The sequence below is a fragment of the Setaria viridis genome, chromosome 9 (genome assembly GCF_005286985.2).
Source record: "Setaria viridis chromosome 9, Setaria_viridis_v4.0, whole genome shotgun sequence".
Lineage (NCBI taxonomy): Eukaryota > Viridiplantae > Streptophyta > Magnoliopsida > Poales > Poaceae > Setaria > Setaria viridis.
Window position 1 is genome coordinate 50703512 of NC_048271.2, and position 22953 is coordinate 50726464.

General features: G+C 45.4%; 3 protein-coding genes across 3 annotated transcripts; 1 reads left to right on the plus strand and 2 right to left on the minus strand.

Moving 5' to 3' along the window:
• Positions 1–231: 231 nt before the first annotated feature.
• Positions 232–4980, minus strand: LOC117837991 (DNA (cytosine-5)-methyltransferase DRM2). Its single transcript, XM_034717846.2, has 8 exons — positions 4641–4980; positions 4277–4405; positions 4051–4132; positions 3921–3967; positions 3640–3819; positions 2442–2541; positions 1744–1835; positions 232–1647 (listed from the first exon to the last, which is right to left on the minus strand). The coding sequence occupies exons 1-8, from the start codon at positions 4644–4646 to the stop codon at positions 511–513; spliced, it is 1773 nt and encodes a 590-aa protein (XP_034573737.1). The 5' UTR covers positions 4647–4980; the 3' UTR covers positions 232–510.
• A 576-nt stretch (positions 4981–5556) lies between these two features.
• Positions 5557–9405, minus strand: LOC117837992 (uncharacterized). The gene is made up of 7 exons (XM_034717847.2): positions 9244–9405; positions 8072–8419; positions 7631–7858; positions 7196–7550; positions 6989–7113; positions 6741–6876; positions 5557–6173 (listed from the first exon to the last, which is right to left on the minus strand). The coding sequence occupies exons 2-7, from the start codon at positions 8413–8415 to the stop codon at positions 5934–5936; spliced, it is 1428 nt and encodes a 475-aa protein (XP_034573738.1). The 5' UTR covers positions 8416–8419; positions 9244–9405; the 3' UTR covers positions 5557–5933.
• A 7359-nt stretch (positions 9406–16764) lies between these two features.
• On the plus strand, positions 16765–22218 carry LOC117836160 (beta-glucosidase 6). Its single transcript, XM_034715538.2, has 13 exons — positions 16765–17086; positions 18716–18782; positions 19625–19683; positions 19793–19868; positions 19999–20070; positions 20161–20248; positions 20346–20601; positions 20714–20829; positions 20899–21122; positions 21299–21333; positions 21427–21529; positions 21623–21731; positions 21843–22218. The coding sequence occupies exons 1-13, from the start codon at positions 16904–16906 to the stop codon at positions 22015–22017; spliced, it is 1563 nt and encodes a 520-aa protein (XP_034571429.1). The 5' UTR covers positions 16765–16903; the 3' UTR covers positions 22018–22218.
• The last annotated feature ends 735 nt before the right edge of the window (positions 22219–22953 follow it).

Genomic DNA, 22953 nt, shown 5'->3' on the forward strand with positions numbered 1-22953 from the left:
CATTTGTTTTGCAGAAAAGATACAGTTATAAAACCGGGATTAATTGTAAAAAAGAAGCATGGTTTCCCGCAACTGTACCAATAAAATCGTTGCTTCCTGAAAAATTCCTTCCCGTGTCCATTTAATAACAGATCAATTCTTTTAACGTTAATAACAGCTCAAAGTTACTGGACAGAGATTATCACAATTAACAGCTCATCCAGAACTTATTGGACAGAAATGATCACAAATAACAGCTGGAAGTAATAGCGTACTGCCAGTCACACAGGGCATGGCTCTAATAAATTGAAATCAAGGAGTACAGAAACTGAAGCACGGCCGATCAAAACAATCGGTATAGTGACTAGCACGACGATTTAGCCATAGCATGATCATATACCAAAGAAACTAAAAAGACCATATGATGGTCATACCGGTTGCTGAACCAGTTGCACCCATGAAATCAGGAGCTAGGGTAGTCATTGCTCCAATGCATATCAGTTCAGTTCTATGGTAGACTGCAATAGTCTTCTACTTTCTACCCATAATGGACTTCACAGTGTCCAAAATCCTAGAATAATGGTAGAAGAGGGAAGATTGCTCGCCCTCCAAGCCATCACGGCTGGAACGATTGCGCCCGGCAAGATTGTTGCAGGGGCTGCCCCCAATCACCAGGTCAAAACCACCAATCCTACTGATGAATGACTCGAGCCTCTCGGAAGTCAGGCTCTGAACATCAGCAATCTCAATCAGAGTGCCCGTTTGGGTTTGATCCCACCAACTCCTCAAGACGAACCTGTTCACCTCAGATATCTCTACCGAAACGACCGTCTTCATGTGTATGCCAAGCCTGTGGAGAGCTACCTCGGCTCCTCCTATGCCAGAGAACAAGGAAAGGACATTCATGCCATGTGGAAACATGTCCCGAAGTACCGAGAGATGGTATGCAACGGTGTCAACATGGAATGAATTGCCCAAAGACTTGTATCTCTCAGTCATGCTGATTCCCCTGGTGTGGTCCTTGGGAAAACCAAGCAGGAATTCCATCTCATTAGGCTCCAGATGAGCAACCTTGTTCAGACCAACCCATACCAGGTTCCCCTCCCTGCAGGTTTCCAAGACATACTTCTGAACACGTCGAGGTGGTGGATCCTCACATTTTGCAAGAGCATGGTGAATCTGTTCCATCAACTTTGGTTTAGCCACATTGGTGAGGAGGCAATTGAGCTGTTTTCTTGGGTCCCATGTCGGCCACCACTTTTTAGTACGGGGGAAGGCCTCAAATATTGTCTTTGTGGGTAAGGGAAGGAGAGGTGACCTATTTGTAATTGGCAGGTTATGTATGTAACCTCTTTTCCTGGCAGCCGCACATAAGAACCTGGAATCCACAAACTCAGGTTGGATGTCATACAAGAACCGTGATATCGTCGTCCATACACCCTTTGGAGCAATGGCCACGTTCTCATAGTAGAAGAAGGGCGGCCCAATAGCCTTTGAGGGTAGACACCTGTCCACTGATCTTAACCTCTGATTTGGCAGGTTAAACCCAACCATTGGGTTTGGGAGAGGCATTGGTTCGTAACTGCTACTATCTAAGGGCCCTCTACTTCCTTCTTCTGCACCTTCAAATCTCTTCCTCTTTTCCTTTCTTCCTCCATAAGAATTATCCTGTAGAAGCACAAACATTGTACTAGTTCCATTCCACTTAATTTAAAGAACCAAACATTTCTGCTGATAGAAATGGACAGTTATACAAAAAGTTACCTCATGGTCAGAGAAATTGCCATAGCAACCATCTTCTGAAGCTTCTGAATTATAGATTAAATCAACCAGAACAGACATAGGTGCATCCTGCCCTAGTAATATTAAACCGAAGTAGACAGAATCAGTGAATAAAGGAATTTGGATTGGGTCTAACCGAATATGGATGCAAATCAGTTAGAGACAATACAGTAGAATTTGCAAGAGATATGTTTGCTTACAAGAAACAAAAAAAGATTTTTATTTGATAGCAAGTGCTTGAGATCCTTAGTGCTCTCACGTCAGACCAAAAGTACTTCTACAGCCCCCTGACTTTATGCAAACAATAAATAGCTTGGCAAAAATCCACCAGATCAGGCTATCTCAGTTGAAAAAATGCATCCAAGTCTACTGGTTTCAAGTTTAAGCACCAGAGGAAAAATCTCAGAAAACTAGAAAGAAATAGAAAGATTGATAATCACATGAAACATAATGATTGTGTTATCCAACCGATTGGTTCTATAAAAGAACATACTCCACTAGGCTAGAACATAACCTTGGAATAAGGAGGTGGGTGAAATAAGGCGATTATGCAAAATACCATGCTGTTGCTCGTATAAACAAGAGAAAGAACCTAATTACCACTCTCAAAAATGAAATAGGAATTTTATTTATGAGCATGTTCAAAAAGACATTTGCAACAACTTCAATGGAGAGCATACCACATCTAACAACAGCCATTTCTGCTTCATCTTTAGGAAAGCCCATTCTCACTAGGGACTCAATTTTCTCATCCTTTTGTGATATGCCTTGTAGGAAATCCTGCATAAAAGCACAAGTTAGAAAGCACTGAGAGTATTCAAACAGATGCAACCTGAATTCTTTGGAAGAGCATTTTTATTGCCCTTGAAAGGTACCACTAAATTTTAACTAAGGAAATACCAACTTCTAGTACCTAAGCACCAAATTGTTTTTGTTTAATTCAACCAATTAGCTGCATGCAGCTCTAGATACAGAGTCTATAGGAAAACCATCAATGATATTGACATGTCAGAAACCTCAAATCAATGAACGTGGAAGCACACAAGAACATAAACGCCGTGCTCATCTCAGGAACCATACAGGAGAACGACATCAAGGCACGATTAGTTAGCAAGGTTCAGTCAATAGTGCCTACATCCCTGGGGCAATGACTACAGACGTTCCTCCTGATGAGTGATAACAGCTAGACCAGCAGCAAGGCACCACTGCAGCCACCCATGGTCAGACCACATGAAGGTGGAGTCAAAATGTCGCCGCTGCCTATGCCAGCTGCCAAACTCTATTCACGTTACACGGTGGCACTGGCACACTTATATTTATAGGCCCAGGGATACACAACACGACCCAAACTCTATCCCTAACCACCAATTACAACTCAAGTCCAATTGTCACCTGCTTGTACACATATGTAACACAAAACTTAAAAAGTCCAAGGCTGGAAACTACCAGACAAAATCACTGATGGACAGAACTATGAATGCCGTTGCACCATATAATCACCATAGGAAAAACTAACGATCAAGATGAAAGAAGTATGAAATCTGTACCAAGATTATCAAGCTTAATCATATGCGAATATGTAAATTTGCCTAAAACAACCGACCCCCAAAATAAAAAGGAAAACAAAGGCCCATTCTATTTTCGTTACAGTTATGTAGGCAAAACCTGTTACTTTGAAAAAATAAAGGGAATGGATGTGAATGCATGACCCTATAATTTGCACCAAATAACGGATTTGCACAGTACCAAAAATGTAAGGGCGCGGTTACCATGAAACAAGTGCAAAACTAATTTACACGGGATCAGGTAGATTAATCTAATCGTCAAAACTGAATATAGTGAAAATAACTTTGATCAAGTGGGGGAGCTTGAAAGTACCTCATCACCGGAATCATCGGAAGTAAGATCCCTGTTGCTACTCCTACCAGCACCCTCGGCATCACAATTTGCAAGAATGCCATCGTTTTTGTCAACAGTCCGAGGTCCAGGACCAGAAGAGTTTCTTTTTGAAAGAACAGAAGCAGAGCATTTATCCACTGAAGGTTCATTGCTTATCGCCTGAATTCCAAATATCACTTGTAAAACAGAAATGTCTTTCCCACCATCCAGTAAGAGGCTAAAAATGAATGACCAATAAAAGAAGGCGCATTGCCAAATACCTTGTAGGTCAGAAGAAGCTCTAGTAACGACTCTGCGCCACCATCCCCTGAAACAAATTCAGTAGTAAAAAAGGGTATGCAAAACAGTTTTAGCCTAATAAATTGAGGGGAAAAAACAACTACTACTCACCATTCTCCTTAATGAGACCTATCCCTACAAAGTGCTCCACCAAAGAGGCAGATGGCCCTGCCCCATTGATCTTCCCATTACCCTGCTTCCACGCAGTTCCACAAGCAGACACCACATTAGGAATTTAGGACCATAGGCACAACAAGGTCATGCTAACATGAGATGGACAAATAACAATCTGGTGAGTTCAAAACTACGCATTAGGGTGCTTGTACTGATCTCTTACCTGCCTTACCAGCGTGGATGGGCCGGTAGCACCTAGCTGGTTCCTCGATGGCGCTGGCGAGCCAGCTCGGTCCTTGCCGTCACCATCCGACTCCAACTTCTCTTCGTCATCGCTATCGCTGATCCAGCCCTGTGAGACACGAATTCAGCGTAACCCAAGTCGCAACAGAACCAAACCACCAGCAATGCCAATATCCCATCTGAAGACTGAAATGTAAAACCACATATAACTTTGATCCGGCACAAAGGATCTGCAGGTTTTTGAGTACCAAGAAACAAAATGCAGATGGGGAGGAGAAGAGAAAAGAGAGGCCGACAGGGCGACAGAGCATAAATGTCTATAAAAAAAAAGGCAGGAAACTTACCGCCATGCTGGAAGCTTTGCCTCAGCCAGTCAACCTGTTGAGAAGACGGAGGACGGGAGGAGCCGAGCCGAGGAGGCCGCGATGGCGCAGGACTGGCTCCTCGCCGCCGCTTAAACCCTACGAGAATTTCCACCGCGAATGTAGCCCGCCCGTCTGTAGACACGTCGGCACGTCGCCGATGAATCGATGATAGCACTCTGACCTGTGGGGCCGTATTGCTCTGAGGGAGAGTATTCACCGGCTGCTATCTCGGGACGCCGCAGTCGTCGTAGGGAACGAGGAGTCCACCCTAAACCGTATTACGACCTTGATTTCAAAGTTATAGTTTGACCATTATTTTTTAAAAACATATAATCAATTGTTATAAAGACAATATCTTTTTTTCGAAATAATTATAAAGACATATCGTAATAAGATTTTAAAATATAAATTTATACTTTTGTAAAATCCCCATGCATATAATTTATCAAAACCAATAGTTTTTTAGCGATGTTATTTTCTAATCCCAAAATATAGTTAGTTTACATTTATCCTAAATCAAGTATTTTATGTTTGATCGAATTTAAATAAGAACATATTAAAATCTACGATAACAAATTAGCATCCAAACAAATCATGAAACCAAACTTATTTAGTGTCATAGATGTGGGTATTTTTTATAAACTTAATCAAATTTGAGATAATTTGGTATTTTGACTTATACAAATCTTAAAGTAGGTATATTTTAGGATGAATTGCACAGGATAGATAGCAATGTTGTCACTTGTCAGATTTGCGTGACAGACTAGCATGTGCTTTCTGTGGAATGCACACTGCACGCGCAACCGATTTCCTCTCTCGTAAGTCGTAACCAGATGTTTAGCCCCATCTCTCTGTTCGTATTATGGTCTTGTAAAAAGTTTTCAAAGACGCTTAGTAAAATCAATGAGCGAGAATCTTTGCAATCAATGTGCTTACATTACATTTGCAATCTACATAGCATCTAGAAATCTGGAAAAGAAATAAGAGAGGAAACACAAGGTGGCCATAAGAACATGCTCTGTTCAAAAGTAACTGAATTGATCGCAAAACATCCGATTGTCAAGGCATGAGCAGACCACAGGGGACTGATGGAGCCATGGAGGACGGATGAGCATGCCTACTTAGACAATGCACATGCCACCACACCCAGCTGAAAACACACGCAGATTCTGCTACATGAACATCCTACCCAAGAAGGCAACCTAAACAGAATGTAGCCTCAAGTTACAGCCATAACCGCTGGCCAAGCAGTACTGCGACTTACAAGATTGATCAAAAACCAAAGAAACCGAGCTCCGTCGCCCTTTCCTTCTCAAAGGTCTCAAAGTATTGGTATATGATTGTCACGGCGAGGAGTATACCAGTTCCTGAACCGATCGCACCCATGAAATCAGCTAGGACAGTCAATGCACCAATGCATACTCCACCAAATGCAGCAGCAGTTGGGATATATCGGTTCAGTTCCTTCTGCAAGTTGGACTCACGGTGGCCTGGCATCACCATTTGTTGTTCCTGTTGAAGTTTCAGTGTCAGGACTTTGCATGTAGCAGTTGCATAATAAATTTGCATTCTTGAACATATAATCAGTAGACCAACACACTCAAAAGTCTGCTCCATATCTCAACTAAAAATGTTAGACATTGATGCCCCTAGCAAATGGCTGGAGAAACTGATAAAAGAAGTTCCAGAGGTAGAGAATAATGGTTTCCTGACTAATAAACTGTAAACACATGTAAGGGTTATTCATCCTTTTGTATGCCATGTGAATAATAATGTGACTAAGACATTAATGAGAGGTGTACTCCACTCAACTAAAAACATTTTCTTCCATCTCAGGTTTCATATACACAGATTTAAAGACCAGATAAAGTATTAAAGTCTAGCACAAATACGAACAGATTTGACACCACAAAAATCAAATGCACATGCATTGTTAATAGAGATACTATTAGTAAACTGCTAATTGACATACTGGTCTCCAAATTTCTCAATCATATATAACACAGTGTGTTACGATGAACTACCCTCAGCCTGGAAGATGAATTAGATAATAAAAATTTACACATGAATTGTTTTTACCTTGAGCTGCTTAGCAACATCCTTTGCTGATGAACCAGAAACTTCAATCCATGTCTTTGAGAACAGTGCACAAGCTGACAGCATGAAGACCACATAAAACAGTGCATGGAATGGATTTGCAATGACATCAGCCAAACTGCATTGATTCCAAAATGCTATGGTCAGTCAGAAGAAAAGCCAATCATGTGATGAGTAGAAGAAACTGTAACACGGACAAGGACTTCACATCAAAGAAACTAGCTTTTCACCTTGATGGGGCAGTGACATAGTAAGCAAGACCACCAACAGGAACAGAATGCCCAGAGTACTCAGACTCCTTCCATTTCCCAAGAAGGTTAACAAGGAAATTCCCGCTGTACTTCCTGTAGAGAAGCTGCGATAGCAATAAAATACATTAGCACTTGCACACACATGGAAGATTAAACTTACTACAGCACTGGAAATGAGGTGTGTACCTGGGATATGAAATAGAGGTTGGTAATCAGTGCAGAGTGCAGAATAATGGGCATGTTTGAAGTGTAGAACAGCTTAATTGGATACGAGCCTTGCTGCCCACGAGCATTCTTTGATCTCACTGGAAGCACAACACGGAAGCCTTGGAAATAGATAACTATGAGGAAGACTAAGACGGTAGCAAGCAAATTGGTCACATTTGGAAGATTCTGGCGGTAGAAAGCTTCACGAAGAGCACGGACTTTATCAGTTCTCGTAATCAACAGATGGAACAATGCAATGACAGCCCCTTCAAATTCAGCACCACGGCCACTGTTGATGGTTGTGGGGCTAAACGCCTTCCAGATGATATTCTCACTACATGACAGCAGTCTGATTATAAGACTAAGTGTAACAGAATAGCATATCAACAAAAGAATTGAATCCAACATGCTTACCAGATATTGGTAGCAATGAACAGAGAAATGCCAGATCCCAAACCATAACCTTTCTGGAGAAGTTCATCCAGGCAGATGACAATGATGCCAGCAAAGAAAAGCTGAAGTATAATGAGAATAGCATTCCCTGTTCCAAGTTGGCTTACACTGCCATACATTCCAGACAGAACATATGCCACAGCTTCCCCAATCGCAATCAGGATACCAAGCAACTTTTGTGCACCATTCCTGAGTAAAGAAGTGCAATGTGCATCAAAATACAATTGCTGGATATAATAAGTACAAATAAGCAGGCTTCATAATCTCATTTGGCAGTTCACTGGATAGAGGAAGGCTACACATGGACTATGAACAAGTATTCAAATATCCTCTAATATTTATAACCATAACAAACTGAAGTTTCTGTTATTTTTAGTAAGAGATAATATACTTAGTACTTACAGCAGAGCACGGTCCTCCCTCACGCTATTGTCAACTTCAATGATCTTCGATCCCACAAGAAGTTGCATTACCATCCCAGATGTCACAATTGGAGTAATACCCAACTCCATAACAGTACCACGGTTTGATGCAAGGATAACACGCATCCAGTAGAAAGGATCAGCTCCAGTAGTCGAATGAATGCCATAGAGTGGGAGCTGGCTGCACACCAGGAAAATGAAGAGAGAAATAACTGTGTAGATCACTTTTTCTCTGAATGGTATTTTCCTATCCGCGCTCTGCACCTCTGGCAAGAAAGCCAGAAAGGGCCTGACCAGATGCAATACTCTAAAGCCGCCAGCCATCTTCCTGTGTTCAGGAACGATAAATCAGTCAACGTATTGTATAATGCGCATGAAAACCTCTGCATGGTACAATGATGCAACACCATACAGTCTATTCTGATTAACAAGACACACCAGTTTGATCGAAACATAAATGAACCTACCACTCAAACAATCATTTATACACAGACGCAGCAAGCACAAAATTCGTAATAAAACAGTGAATCGACACAAATTTCTTTCTTCAAGGAGATACAGATAGGATCCTGCGTTGGATTGAGTTGAACAACATAATGCTCAATTTACATCAAAATTGAAACGAGCAAACCAAAATTCACATTCTGCATCAAGATTTAACTGGAAACGAACATGTGCTGGCTAGACTTAAGCCACAGAAACTTAGGACGGATATGATCTGCAAATATCTAGAATCATTTTCCTGCACATCTAACAACATACAGAAGCGGATCAACATACAGAACTGCCTGCCTAGTTGGTCCATGTGACGCTCATCTATGGCATGAAAAATACGCAAACATCATTCACCAATTAGCTTGGATCCCCGACAATTTAGCCGATTCTACCCTTTCCATACGGCATGACCAACAACAGTCACCTGTTCCATCATCGGTTTTGATCGATCCCACGAATTAAACCACAGAAAATCTTCATCCCCTAAGAACCAAGCGCAAATCTAGCAACCGAGTATCGACTCCATCACTCGCATCTATCAGAGACCGCCGCGAATCGCAGCAAATCTCACGAACCATCCTCCCTGAATCTGAAACCTCTCGAGAGCCGAGATCCACGCTGGAGGAAAGGGTAAGTAGCAGGCGCGGGAGGCTTTACCTGGCCGACGACGATCCGACGCCGGGGAGGGCAGAAGCTTCGCCGCCGCAGCCGCTGACGACGGCGTGAACCCCTAGGCGACAAGGAATAGAGAGAGAAGAGAGGAGGGGGGGAGGAGGAGGAGAGAGAGAGAGGGAGATGAGGCCGCGAACAGCGGGGTTTTAGAGAGAGAAGCCGGAGCCGGGAACGGGACGGGGACAAGGTCGCCGCCCGCTGCAGGTGGGGCCGCGTGGCCTCGGATGGCGCCGCGGCCCGTCGGATCTGGAGCGTGCGGCCGCGATCCGCTCCCGTGACGTGGAGCTGGTACCGGAAAGCATGTGGGTCGCGTCGACCACAAGGCACGGCTCACGAGCGCCCGCAATAAAGACACGCTTCGCGGTCCGGGGATGGATGACCTGGACTTGTCCCGTTCGGATAAAAATGGTTCGGTTTTGGGGAATGAGTCCGTAATAAATGTTTTGGAGTTTTTTCCAAGATGGTTAGGCATTTCTGTTCTTGGTGGATGTGTTTGGAGTTACTTTTGTCTAGTGATGATTCATATTGAGCTCAGATGGACGTGGCATGATAGGATCTGTTTGGTCTGAGTTGCTTATGCATAAGCAACTTAAAATAAGCATTTGCTTATGAAACCAATCACCCTTACTTATTGGGTTGCTTATGGGGCTGCTTATTTTTAGCAAATAAGCAACACAAGAGTTGCTTATGGGGACTAAAAGTGTACTTTACACCTCCTACCCTCATTCAATGCACTCTACTCCTCCCACTCTACTAAGGGCAAATATGACAATGTCCACCTCATTCAATGCTCATAAGCAAGGGTATCCAAACAGTTAGACTAAAAATAAGCAACTTAAACCAAACAGGTCCATAGTCAGATACGTTGAAACCATTGTTGTAATATTGGGCATCTGTAACGAATGAAAGGAGCCATGAGGGCACCCGCAATGGCTATCGACATTTTACTCTCTCAGCTTATAGAGAGCATAAATGGTGATGTCTTCGACGATTCATCTTTAACACTGTGCGTAAAATAACCTCCTCCCTTATCTTCTTCCTCATTTTCATACGGGTGAACAGATTATCGGCCACCATAGAGTCTCTAGCGGCAGCCGCACTGCAGAAGGGACATGTTGTGCGAGGCATCTTCACAGGACATGTTGTGCGAGGCATCTTCACACTAGCCGTGGCGTAGAGGCGAGTTGACGTTGGGAGGCGTGTTCGACGCACACGGCTGCTCGCACGGTGCCAGGGCGTGCCGAGAGTGGTTGTGGCGGCGACAACCACCGCCCACGCCTCCGTCCTGCAGCCGCAGCTGCGTCCGGTCTCCACCTGAGAGATAGAGGAAGCAAAGAGAGAAGGCGCGAGCATGTGGTGGGGATCCACTCAGTATGGGGATGCGTGCTAGCGGCTCTCGTCAGCTCTAGCGACACTTTATTCTCTTTCCTCATTTCTCTTTCCTACCTGGAATCTCGTAGAGAGTCTATCAGAACCTATTGCGGGTGTCCTGACAGATCAAGGCTCTAGGAGGGAGAGGGAGAGGGAGAGGGAGAGGGAGCACTCCGGGAGAAGCAGAACCCTCCCTACTCATCAGTAGGGAACAAATGCTTTGGAGTTTCTACTTTCTCCATATGATTTTGCCGTGAACTCGTGAAGTGATTCACGCATTCCACATTAAGCTAAAACACACGTGGCACGTAGGAATGTACTATCTAGGCTGAGTGGCTGACACGTGTCATTCTTAGTGGACTGTCCCATTTAAATAACTTAGAATATGTGTGTTTGCTGGTCAGCTCAGTTGCATCTTTGCATGATATGGTTACGTATAAATAACCTGTACGGGGTCGTATCCAGCCTCTGGAGAGGAGAGGGAACACTTCGCGTCGGAACTCTCTGAGACTCATCAGTCTCCTACGAACTTGAGAAGGACCGCAGGCTGGAGCGAAGGGAAGAGTCAAACGCCGGGAGCTATCTGCAGGTGTTGGAGCTTGCGAAGATCGTTTTGTCCCAAGCCGAATCGATCGAAAGATTTTTTTGACTCGTCGGCCTTGGCCCTTGGACTCTTGGTGGAACCCGGTCGGTACGTGTGATCGCGAAAGGATTTGGCTCCGTGCACCGACTAGCGATTTGACTAACAAGGGACAAATACGGCGGCTGTGTCCTGTGGCTAATGGGCCAGTCGTTTGCTTCGTGCCGTGCAAAATTATCTGCCTGCCAAGCAGCGCAACATGTAATTTGTTCAATGAGTTGTCTAGATCTTAGGATTATGTACATCAGATTAAACGAAAACCGTATTTAGACTGCATAAAGCTACTTTTAGAACTTCACTAAAAGCGAATTTCAACCCCAAAAGAATTATGACACCTAGACAACTCCTCCGACGTGTGCCGTGTATGCAGTGATACGGATAGAGATTGGGGACCGGGGAGGGGGCAGAAGCGCAGCAGAACGGATCCTGGTTTTAATTGGGCTGGACTTACATGTCTACAAGGCTTGTCAGGCCCGCTCAGGATGGCGGGCCGATGGGAGTTGTCTACGGAGGCGCAAAACATGAAAAGACAACGTGAATTATCTCACCGTCACGCCGAGGTACACAGAAACACGTTACACATGTCAGCCTGTAGAGATTGAGCACATCATTCCACGCGCTGAGACCTTCCATCTTTTAAGTAAGGCCTTGTTTAGTTGCCCTGAATTTGGGTGCCCAAAATTACTGTTGCAGTACTGTAGCACACTGTAGCGTTTCGTTTGTATTTGTGAATTATTGTCCAAATATTGACTAATTAGGCTCAAAAGATTCGTCTCGCAAAGTACAACAAAACTGTGCAATTAGTTTTTGATTTCGTCTACATTTAGTACTCCATGCATGTACCGCAAGTTTGATGTGACGGGGAATCTTCTTTTTGCATAGTGTCAAAATTAGGAGTTTGGGTGGAACTAAACAAGGCCTAAGAAAAGAAAGGAAACACTGAAAGTACGTACCGGTCACTCCATGCTGGATACAGAGCATTTGAGCGAGCTCAGGGCCTGTTTAGTTCAGTGGCATAAATGCGTAACTGTAGCATTTCGTTTTGCTATAAATGCGTAACTGTAACATTTCGTTTGTATTTATAAATTATTGTCCAAATATTGACTAATTAGGCTCAAAAGATTCGTCTCACAAAGTACAACAAAACTGTGCAATTAGTTTTTGATTTCGTCTACATTTAGTACTCCATGCATATACCGCAAGTTTGATGTGATAGGGAATCTTCTTTTTTTCATAGTGTTAAAGTTGAGAATTTTGGAGTAACTAAACAAGGCCTCAGTGATCTATCTGCGAAACAAACAAAACAGGACAGCCGCAGACGATATATACGCCCAAACGAGGACAAGACCGCCGTTCATACACACGCTTCAAAGTTCAAACTTGGAACTGAGATGGCACGCGCCTAACGAATCAGATCCTTTCCACACGTCCACGCAGAAAATTAAGGACGGTGTCCCGAGCTGGACTGAATTCGGCAGCACCTGAAGCAGAGTAGAGCGAGGGATGCCCTGCCGGTGGAAACCCAGTCGTCGTCCCCTGGCGTCTGCCGGTGGGAACCCCCATCCGCTGCTAGTATTTAACATTGGGCATTGACGTGAGAATTGATGCTAGTATTTAACATTGGGCATTGACGTGTCGTCCTCACCGTCAACCCCCATCCGCTGCTGTCTCCTCGGACAGACTGTTCTGAAGACTCTGAACTGTTGTGAGCATGTGCATTACTCCTGCTGCAGCAACCGAGCGTACGTATAGTATACAGCGTTACAGCAGTAGCGTTTGCTCAGTTCATACTATGTTCAGACTTCAGAGTTCAGACCAGTCATTGTACTGGACCAGAGAGCATTCAGTGATGGGCAGTATGTAGCATGTCAGATTGTCAGTACAAAACAACGCCGTCACTGGCTCACTGCATGTTCAACCTTCCTTGACGACTTAGGGCCTGTTTGGTTCCTTTGCTTATTTTTAAGCACGTGTCACATCGAATGTTTAGATACTAATTAGGGGTATTAAACGTAGACTATTTACAAAATCCATTACATAAGTGGAGGCTAAACGGCGAGACGAATCTATTAAGCCTAATTAATCCATCATTAGCAAATGTTTACTGTAGCAACACATTATCAAATCATGGACTAATTAGGCTTAATAGATTCGTCTCGCCGTTTAGCCTCCACTTATGTAATCGGTTTTGTAAATAGTCTACGTTTAATACTCCTAATTAGTATCTAAACATTCGATGTGACGGGTGCTTAAAAATAAGTCAGGGAACCAAACCAGGCCTAGCATGTGTTTGGTTTTGGGATGATGTGGGTTAGGTTGGAGCCGACCCACTTTTATGGGTTGGAGTCGACTCATCCCGTGTTTGGATGAGTGGATTGGAGCCAACCCAGTCTTTTGTTTGGTTGGAGAGATTGAGAGGGTTGGGTGGATATCTTTTTAACACCGTTAGTTGTGGGCCCCACCTGTCAGCTGCGGGGCCCACCTGTCAGCCTCTCTTTTTTTCCTTATCTTCTTCTTCCTCCCTCACGGTCCGCTCCTGCTCATCCTCCTGGCGCGCTCCTCCTGCCCGGCCACCGGCCCCTGCTCTCCCCACCGCCGGCTGCCGGCCTGCGCCCCCTCCCCGCCGCCGGCCTGCGCCCCACGGCCGGCCGCCAGCACCCCCCGCCGCTGGCCGGAGCCCCGCGCCGGCCCGAGCCTCGCGGCCGGCCACCAACGCCCCCTGCCGCCTGTTGGAGCCCCTGCCGCCGGTTGGAGCCCCGCGCCGCCGGCTTGCGCCCTCCTCTCCCATGGAGCTCGAGCGGCCGCAGCAGCATCCAGGCGCGCCTCGCCCGCGAACGGAGACCGACGCCGTGCAAGTGGGTCGAGATGGTCCGCTCGATTTCAAGGGATCATCTCGACCCGGATCTTGGAGGAATATTCCTCTACTGGGTTGGACCCAACCCCCACCCTCTCCAACCAAACATGGGTCGAAGTGGGTCGGCTCCAACCCAACCCACTTCGACCCTAGAACCAAACACATGGTTTAGGGTGCATTTGGTGGGATCTAGATTCCGTCTGAAAATATTTCTTTGAAAAAATAGAATCACTTCCTGAATTGTTTGACAAGCTGGCTAGATTCAGATTCCGAAAAGAGAACAATGTGGTGGAATAAACCTATATACCCTTGGACATGTAATATTTTATTCTTGAGTAATAACAAGGTTAAATAATGAGTACGAAAAATACTAGTGGTAATTATAAATCTATTAACCCACTGTTGGACCACTAAAAATATATTGATATATGCTTATGCAACGGTATTTCAAAAAGTCAGAGTGGAGAGGATAATGCATGAGAGATGAGGCAATGGCAATTGCGTAATTAATTTTTAGCAAAGTAGATGGGAAGGTACACGATCAGAAAATCGCGATCACCGTGAAACCACTTTCTGGCCGATTCGAGCTCCCAGGCAGGAAACGAGAAACGTTCAGACTCGAAACGTTTCACTTCGAAGCTTAGAAAGAGCTTTCGGGGTGGACTGTTTTTGCTTTTACACGACGTGCGGCGTGGGAACATTTAGATCATTAGATGCATGGCTGCAACCTGGCAATACGGACGGAGAATTTGCGCCGAGTTCACAGCTTCGCATGCGTCGGTTAGTACGGCAGCTAGTCAGGTCGGTTAGCCGATCGAATTAGTAGGTCTATGACGGGCCACATTGCTGTCCAGCGAACGCAAGAACGCTGCCACTAGCTTGTAGAAGCGTTGTCTCGATCTGCCGTCGACGATGATCCGTGCAAGGAATGCCGGTTACCAAGTGCGCACTTGTTAATGGCTAATGGAGCCATGTGTGATTGCTGATTGGGAACGAGCAAGTAAGCTTGATCCGATCGGCCGGCAACGCCAAAAGACCGGAACGGCGACGTCCAAGTAGTATAAACTTTCAAATTAACTGAAAGGACAGAGACTCTATATATAAAGGAATAATTACCGATTCTTTTTTAAACGAAGGGATATATAGTTACTGCCGATAACGCAGACACGGCAGGTGACTACAAGAGCTGCATTGCTCCTCTCATCATTCAGGTACAATCATTACTGAACCAGCATCTCTCTTACATGTACAAAGATCGTTCGAAACATTTTATCCCTGGCGAAAAGGATAAAGTAAAGGGGTGAGGAGAAAAGGATAATCACGGCAGTCCTCCTTTTTCATCACCGGCTGATAGTTTCACGCAAGCGGCAAGGCAGAAAATTTTCACTATCAGTCTGACGTCTGTTGCTCTTCGCCTCTTCTGGTTTACTCTTCTTGACTTCTTTCACTGCGCTGGCCATTCGGGCAAAGTGAACTGTGCATGCAAGTCTCGACACAGCTTGCGTTGCTTGCGCACCAATTCATAGGTGCATACAGACGGCAAGCAAAGCATTGAATTCATAGGTGCACACGGACATATATATCTGCCCTATACTTCAGCTTTAGGGGGTGTTTGGATAGCCCAGCTAAAGTTTAACACCTATCACATCGGATATTTATATGCTAATTAGAAGTATTATAGACTAATTACAAAACTAATTGCACAGATGGAGTCTAATTCGCGAGATGAATTTATTAAGCCTAATTAGTCCATGATTTGACAATATGGTGCTACAGTAACCATTTGCTAATGATGGATTAATTAGGCTTAATAGATTCGTCTCGCGAATTAGCGCAGGGGTTCTGCAATTAGTTTTATAATTAGCTCATATTTAGTCCTCCTAATTAGCATCCAAACATCTGATGTGACACTCGAACATCTGATGTGATACTGCTAAAGTTTAGCATTTAGTATCCAAACACCCCCTTATTCGAACCTATCAACAATTCCAACCTCGATCTAGTCATCCTGCCTGTCATGTTCATGCTTTTACATCTGAAACACCTATCAGTGTCTAATGATTTGCAATCGGCAGTATGATTCCCTAATCACAATGGATTAGTGGTGGTAATTAATTTGGACAATCATAGACTCCCATGGGGCTGAATCACTCAAGAAAAACATGATTGGAAGAAAAAAATCCATTTTACTACCCTAACCAATTTACCTTATCTGCATAGCCCCCCTAAACAGAATTTCCGCTAGTTTGGTCCAATCTACCCAACAGGAACTATTCACCGGCATCACCAGCCAGATGCAACAGCCCCTCCAACACTTCTGTTCCACTTAAGCTCCTTTCCACCTGCATCTCCATAGCTTCATAGACCATAGTTCCATCTCTTCCCTTAAGCAAAGAGAGCACTGTTTCTTCTTAATACAAAGATAAGCACTGCTTCTTCTTAATACAAAGATACGCAGCTCTCCTACGTATTCTCGGAAAAAAAAATCAAAGAGAGCACTGCAGACTACACCGAGCCACTGACTGACCAACTGATCCACCTGGCCCACAGGCCAACCTCCCTATGAAATCGTGGTTAGTGGTGGGGGGTGCATGGTCCATCGCTTTTCCTGTCCTATAAATACCACTAGCTCATCACGCATACCGGTACTTTGGCGCGCACACACCTACACACATCCACTCGGCAGTCGGCGCAGGCAGTTCCTCTTTTCCTCGCCGCACTTTGGAGCCCCACCTCGGCCTGCCTCTCTCCTCCCTCTCGCGCGCGTGCGGCGTGCGCCCATGGGGATGATAAAGCCGGGTGGGCGACGCACGTCGACGCTGCCGCTGCCGGTGCTGCTGCTCGTCGTCGTCGGCGTGTCTCTGCAAGGGCGGTGCATTGCGCAGGGCGTCGGGGGAGGAGGGCTCACGCGGGGGAGCTTCCCCAAGGGGTTCGTCTTCGGCACCGCCGCCGCCGCCTACCAGGTTCGTGGTGGTTTCTCTCATCATCTCCCCAATCTTCCTGGATAGCAATTCTATCTCTAGAATGGCGGTTACAATCCTCTGCTCAATTCTTCAAGCTTTTAGATAATGCCTCGATTCTTTAAGTGATCCTGAATTCTTCGGTCAACACAAATTCTTTTGCATTTCTCGATCTCTTGGATGGATAACTTACCGATCAAATTCGTTTCTCTCTTTAGCTGTGGTTTAACACGCAAGAAAATTGGTGATAATCTTCCTTTAAATACTAGTGATATGGCCGGGAAAAAAATCAGTTGCTGTTACCAAAATCAAGGGGAGATGAATTGTAGCTTACTCCGGGAGGACCATGGAAGGACAACGAACAAGGCATGGGGCCTGGAACGGACAAAAGGGCGCCCTTTTCTTTCTGGAGGAGTGGGTTCGTCCCTTCCCTTCTCGCAAAGTTGTATTCTTGTCTTGTGACCTTGGGTTTGCCCATCCACCTGCCTTTGGACAGTGCCATTTTGGATCCTTCTTCTGTTCTACTATGCAGCACGGAACGCTACTCCTAATTTTTTTTTCTCTTAAAACCACCTCAAACATAACTTTCAGCATGCACCCACGTCTACGGCAAAACTGCGTGATGAGCGCAGGGCACATCTAGCAACAGAAAACATGCTCCAATTCTCAAACAGTGTAGAGCATTTGCCACTTCTTAGAAAAGAAATAAGAAATACTTCTTAGTGTAGGCATATGCAGGTATAGCGTGACCGAATCTAGGCTGCCAGTGTCATCGGACTGCACAGCACAGATGCGGCGTAGATTGGCTACAATAGCCCTACAGCGATCAAGCACGGCACCAACAACCTGATTGACCTACCTATCTGACAGTATCGATCTGGCATGATCCACCAGGCGCGACGGTCGCTGTTCGGTCGTGGAAGTTTCCGCGGATACGTCCGAGATGCCGAGCCCCTCACGCGCCGTGTCCGTTTGCGCCGAGGCGGGCGCGGTACGAGACACCCGCACCTGGCGTGCGCGGCAACCGGCAAGACCGGCGCGCCACGCACCGACCCGAACGGACTGATCCCGCCGTGCCTTGGAGGCCTCGGAGGCTCGGACTCTGACTCTCTGCGCCGTTGCCCTTGCCCACCAGGGTACCAGGTCACCGCCGCGCAAGGGCATGGCTGGAACTGGGAGTACTAACGAGAACGGGCTCAGGCGCTCAGCTTAAGCAAGCCCGTTCGCTTCAGCTTATAAGCCGGCTGAAAAGCTAAAACGGCTGATTTGTTGTGATAGGAAAACACTGTTTGGTAGCTGATAAGCCGGCTGAATAAGCTGAAGCGAACGGGCTTAGAGCCCCAATTGGCGAGCCGACCTCCGGCTGCACTGGCCGGCGTCCGCACGTCGGCGTCGAAGCTCGAAACGCCCAAGGTTACACTAGTTCGGCCTGAACCCCCGACCTTAATGCTTGAATCAGACTACGGATCTGTGTTTGTTCAGAAGCGTGGGACGCTAGCGCCTCTATCTGGTTTAGTTTGTTTCATGGAAATGACCTTTTAACCGAACTCATGGAAATATATCAGAGGATCACTTTGCTCTCTTGCTAGTTACTGCCAACCTGACAGATTTTTTTTTGGACATTTTGTATAGTACGAGGGAGCCGTGAAGGTGGATGGCAGAGGGCAGACGATCTGGGACACGTTTGCTCACACTTTCGGTACGTATGCTGAATCTTCCCTTCAATTACAGAAACACATGGTTCTTCGTATCACACCAATCGGGTCAGGATCAATTCAGGAGCCCGTTGTCGCACGAGAAAGACATTCCATTTTAGGGGCGCTTTAGAAAAGCGACACGTGGGAGATAAGCTCTAGTGACCCACTAGACGTGGATGTCGAAAGTTCAGGCTTCAGCCTCTCAGAATTCAGAAACTTGCAAGGCTCAAACTAGTACGCTTCGCTCACGGTTCCTGTTCCGTCCTTTTCTGCACACTTGCTTAAAGCCTTAATTAACCCTGCCTTTTACGCTAGAATTTCACACGCACAAGGAAGTTTCTTTGGTTAGGGCATTCAGCTACATTCGCCGTGGCTACACGCCTTGGCAGCTGACTGGACGCCATTATCGGGGCTCACAAGATCCAGTCCGTTCGAGAAGAATACTTGCTATATAGGCCAATAATCCTTGTCCCACGGCACTTGTAGCTATCTGCGTCTTGCAGGCATGAGCGTGACACTCCCCTCTGACCAGTGACCAGGCCGTGTTGCATAGTGCAGCAAACAAGACCGCATTTTGTGCTCGTGCGAGGTGATATGTCCCACCTACATCATTTGCGATAAGTGCATGGCCCATGCGTGCTCCAGTGGTTGGGAGGAATGAGCGAAATGCCGTATGCTTTTGACCTGGTCATTTATCCAACCTAAAACAGTGGGTTGGAACTGCATGGAGTCAGAATGTGGATGTTGGCAATGTTCAGACCTGTAGTGACTGTTCTATCGGTCAATGCAAAAGTTTCAGAACCTGAATGCAAAAGTTTCGGGGGTTTTCCTTTTCGATCTGCAGGCAAGATTTCCGACTTCAGCAATGCCGACGTTGCAGTCGATCAGTACCACCGTTTCCAGGTTAGCAGTTCTTTTCAAGAGTGGCATATGTGCAATGTATGTACGCCACATTGTTTTTATGACCACCTACAGAATGATTTGTGTGACGTTTTGGGACTTGTATTTTCAGGAGGATGTACAGCTCATGGCAGACATGGGAATGGATGCTTACCGGTTTTCGATTGCCTGGTCGAGGATTTTTCCAAGTATGTGATTTGAAACCAGAATAGCAATGCTCCATGATATATGTCTGCTTCTTTCATTTGAACAGTTTCAGTTATCATCAGCTACTATTGCTATACTCACTTGGGCCTTGAACTGTTCTTGTTGCTTCAGATGGTACCGGCCAAGTCAATCAGGCTGGCATCGATCACTACAACAAAGTGATCAATGCACTACTATCCAAAGGTGAAGGGAAAGTAGGAAACTATGTAAACAAAACCTGTAATACTGAATCAAAATAAATAGTCTGAACTGCTTGCATTTGAATTTTATCAGGAATTCAGCCCTATGTAACGCTCTACCACTGGGACCTCCCACAGGCCCTGGAAGACAGGTACAACGGATGGCTGGACAGGCAGATAGTGTGAGTCTCTTGACCCATGTACTCTAGCTACACGCTTTACATAACTTAATTCATCACGCATAGCATAATAGTAACCATTTCCATGCTAAAAATGCAGTAATGATTTTGCGGCCTATGCTGAGACATGCTTCAAGGCATTTGGGGATCGTGTGAAGCACTGGATCACGATCAACGAGCCCCACACCGTTGCCGTTCAGGGCTATGACGCCGGGCTTCACGCGCCAGGGCGTTGTTCAGTGCTGCTCCATCTGTACTGCAAGTCGGGGAATTCAGGCACTGAGCCCTACATTGTTGCTCACAACTTCATCTTAGCTCATGCCACCGTTTCAGACATTTACAGGAGGAAATACAAGGTGAGCAATTCTATCTTTATGCTTTTATGTCAGGCGATCTAGTACACAGTCTTAGTTTAACGTCTGACTAGGCTAACAGGTCAGCTTTATCTCCTCCATCGAATAATTGTAGGCTACTCAGAATGGCCAGCTTGGGATTGCATTTGACGTCATCTGGTATGAACCGATGACAAATAGCACAATTGACATTGAAGCTACCAAGAGGGCACAAGAGTTTCAGTTAGGATGGTGAGCAACTGAACATAAGTTATTGTTGTGAAATACATGGATCATTGCTCACTCGGTTTAGTATGGAAGGTTCGCGGATCCGTTCTTCTTCGGCGATTACCCGGCGACGATGAGAACGCGGGTTGCAGAAAGACTTCCCAAGTTCACGGCAGAGGAGGCTGCCCTTGTCAAGGGGGCTCTGGACTTTGTGGGCATAAACCACTACACCACTTTCTACACGAGGCATAACGATACCAACATCATTGGAGTACTGCTGAATGATACCTTGGCCGACACTGGAACCATCAGCCTTCGTGAGTTCTCATCGCCTTTCCAAGTCCATTTCAACTTAAATTGAGCCTTCAAACTTGAAACATGCTAAATGCTATCCGGCTAGTAGACTGCCTGCTTCAGCCCAGGCATGCTAAAAGCCCTGTCTGCATAAGCTCATAGTACGGAAATGGGTACTGATATTTTTGCAATTTCACAGCATTCGACAAGAACGGGAAGCCGATTGGAGATAGGGTGAGTTGGAGAAACAACATTCTTGCATTGTACAGATTACAGAGCAATGTCATATCAAATCAATCCATGTGAAATTGTGATGCCATTGTGCAGGCCAATTCGATATGGCTGTACATCGTACCCAGCGGGATGAGGAAGCTGATGAACTATGTCAAGGAGAGGTACAATAGCCCACCAGTTTACATCACTGAAAACGGTAAGATCATATATATATATTCTACAAAACATGGTATCTTGCTGTAAATTGGTGCTCTGAAGACTGAACGTGCACTACTGAACTCTGATGCAGGGATGGATGACAGCAACAACCCTTTCACTTCCATCAAGGACGCCCTCAAGGACAGCAAGAGGATCAAGTACCACAACGACTACCTCACCAACCTTGCTGCCTCCATAAAGTACTGAAGATTACCATGCCTCTCGATTTCACATAAACATGATCACAAGAAGAGTATGCAGTTTCCTACATACATGTGCCTGGTACCTGACGATGTTGTTACTTGTTGCAGGGAGGACGGGTGCGACGTGCGTGGGTACTTCGCGTGGTCGCTGCTGGACAACTGGGAGTGGGCCGCCGGATACACCTCGAGATTCGGGCTCTACTTCGTGGACTACAGGGACAACCTCAAGAGATACCCCAAGAACTCGGTGCAGTGGTTCAAGTCCCTTCTCAGCTCCAGCTGAAGACGGCACCTGGCTATCTGATTCCACGCATACTTAGCTGTTGTGTGTTAAACATGCACATAGGATAAAAAAAGTGCGTTAAGCTTCACTGCAAATGTTGCAATCTTCTGCTGTTCACCCATCGATTCTCATACGACGCACACATCTAGAACTGTAGCGTACGGAATTACAGATTACAGAAATTGATGATTTGATGATGAATAGTGGACTTCAAGCCGCACAATACATATATGGCTGTTGTTGCGCGGGTCAAACGGGTGGGAGGTTCTCGGCCTTGGCCCTCGGCGTCGGCGTTTGGTGGTAGCGGCGCACATGCAGCGTCTCAGCTCGATCCGGTTCAAATGTTTGGATTTGTACATATCCCCTAAGTTCATGTTTACAAGGCGCATGCGCATATCAAAATTTAAAGTTTACGATCTTTAACTAGTCACCATTTTTTATTTTTTAATGTAAATTTAATATGATTGGATTTGTAATCAAATGTACTCTCCAGTAACTATAATTTTATAACTATAAATGATATAATATAAGATAAATAAATAATTAAAATAAAGATAAATAAATGATCAAAATTTATTTTTAGTAAACCGTACCATGTCATACCATTATAAACAGAAATGTAGGGAGTAGTAGCTCTTTGAAGCTTTCGAGCTGTAATCTCAAATTTAACACTCGGCACCTGCAGCACCAGCTGCGCGCGTCGTCTTGCCTTTGAAACAGCTATCGGTCTTTTCTTCTTCTTCTTCTTTTGAAAGAAAACAGCTATCAATCTTGATTCCTGTTGATCATACTCGATGCTCCATACCCTTTGCATTTGATCAATCATAGGACCCAGAAGAAGGTTCCCAGCCACGGCAGCCACTTCCGTTCACACTTTCTGTCCCTCTCTCCTTCCCCAACCAACCTCAGTCCCTTAAAGCAAGAGACCACTGCATG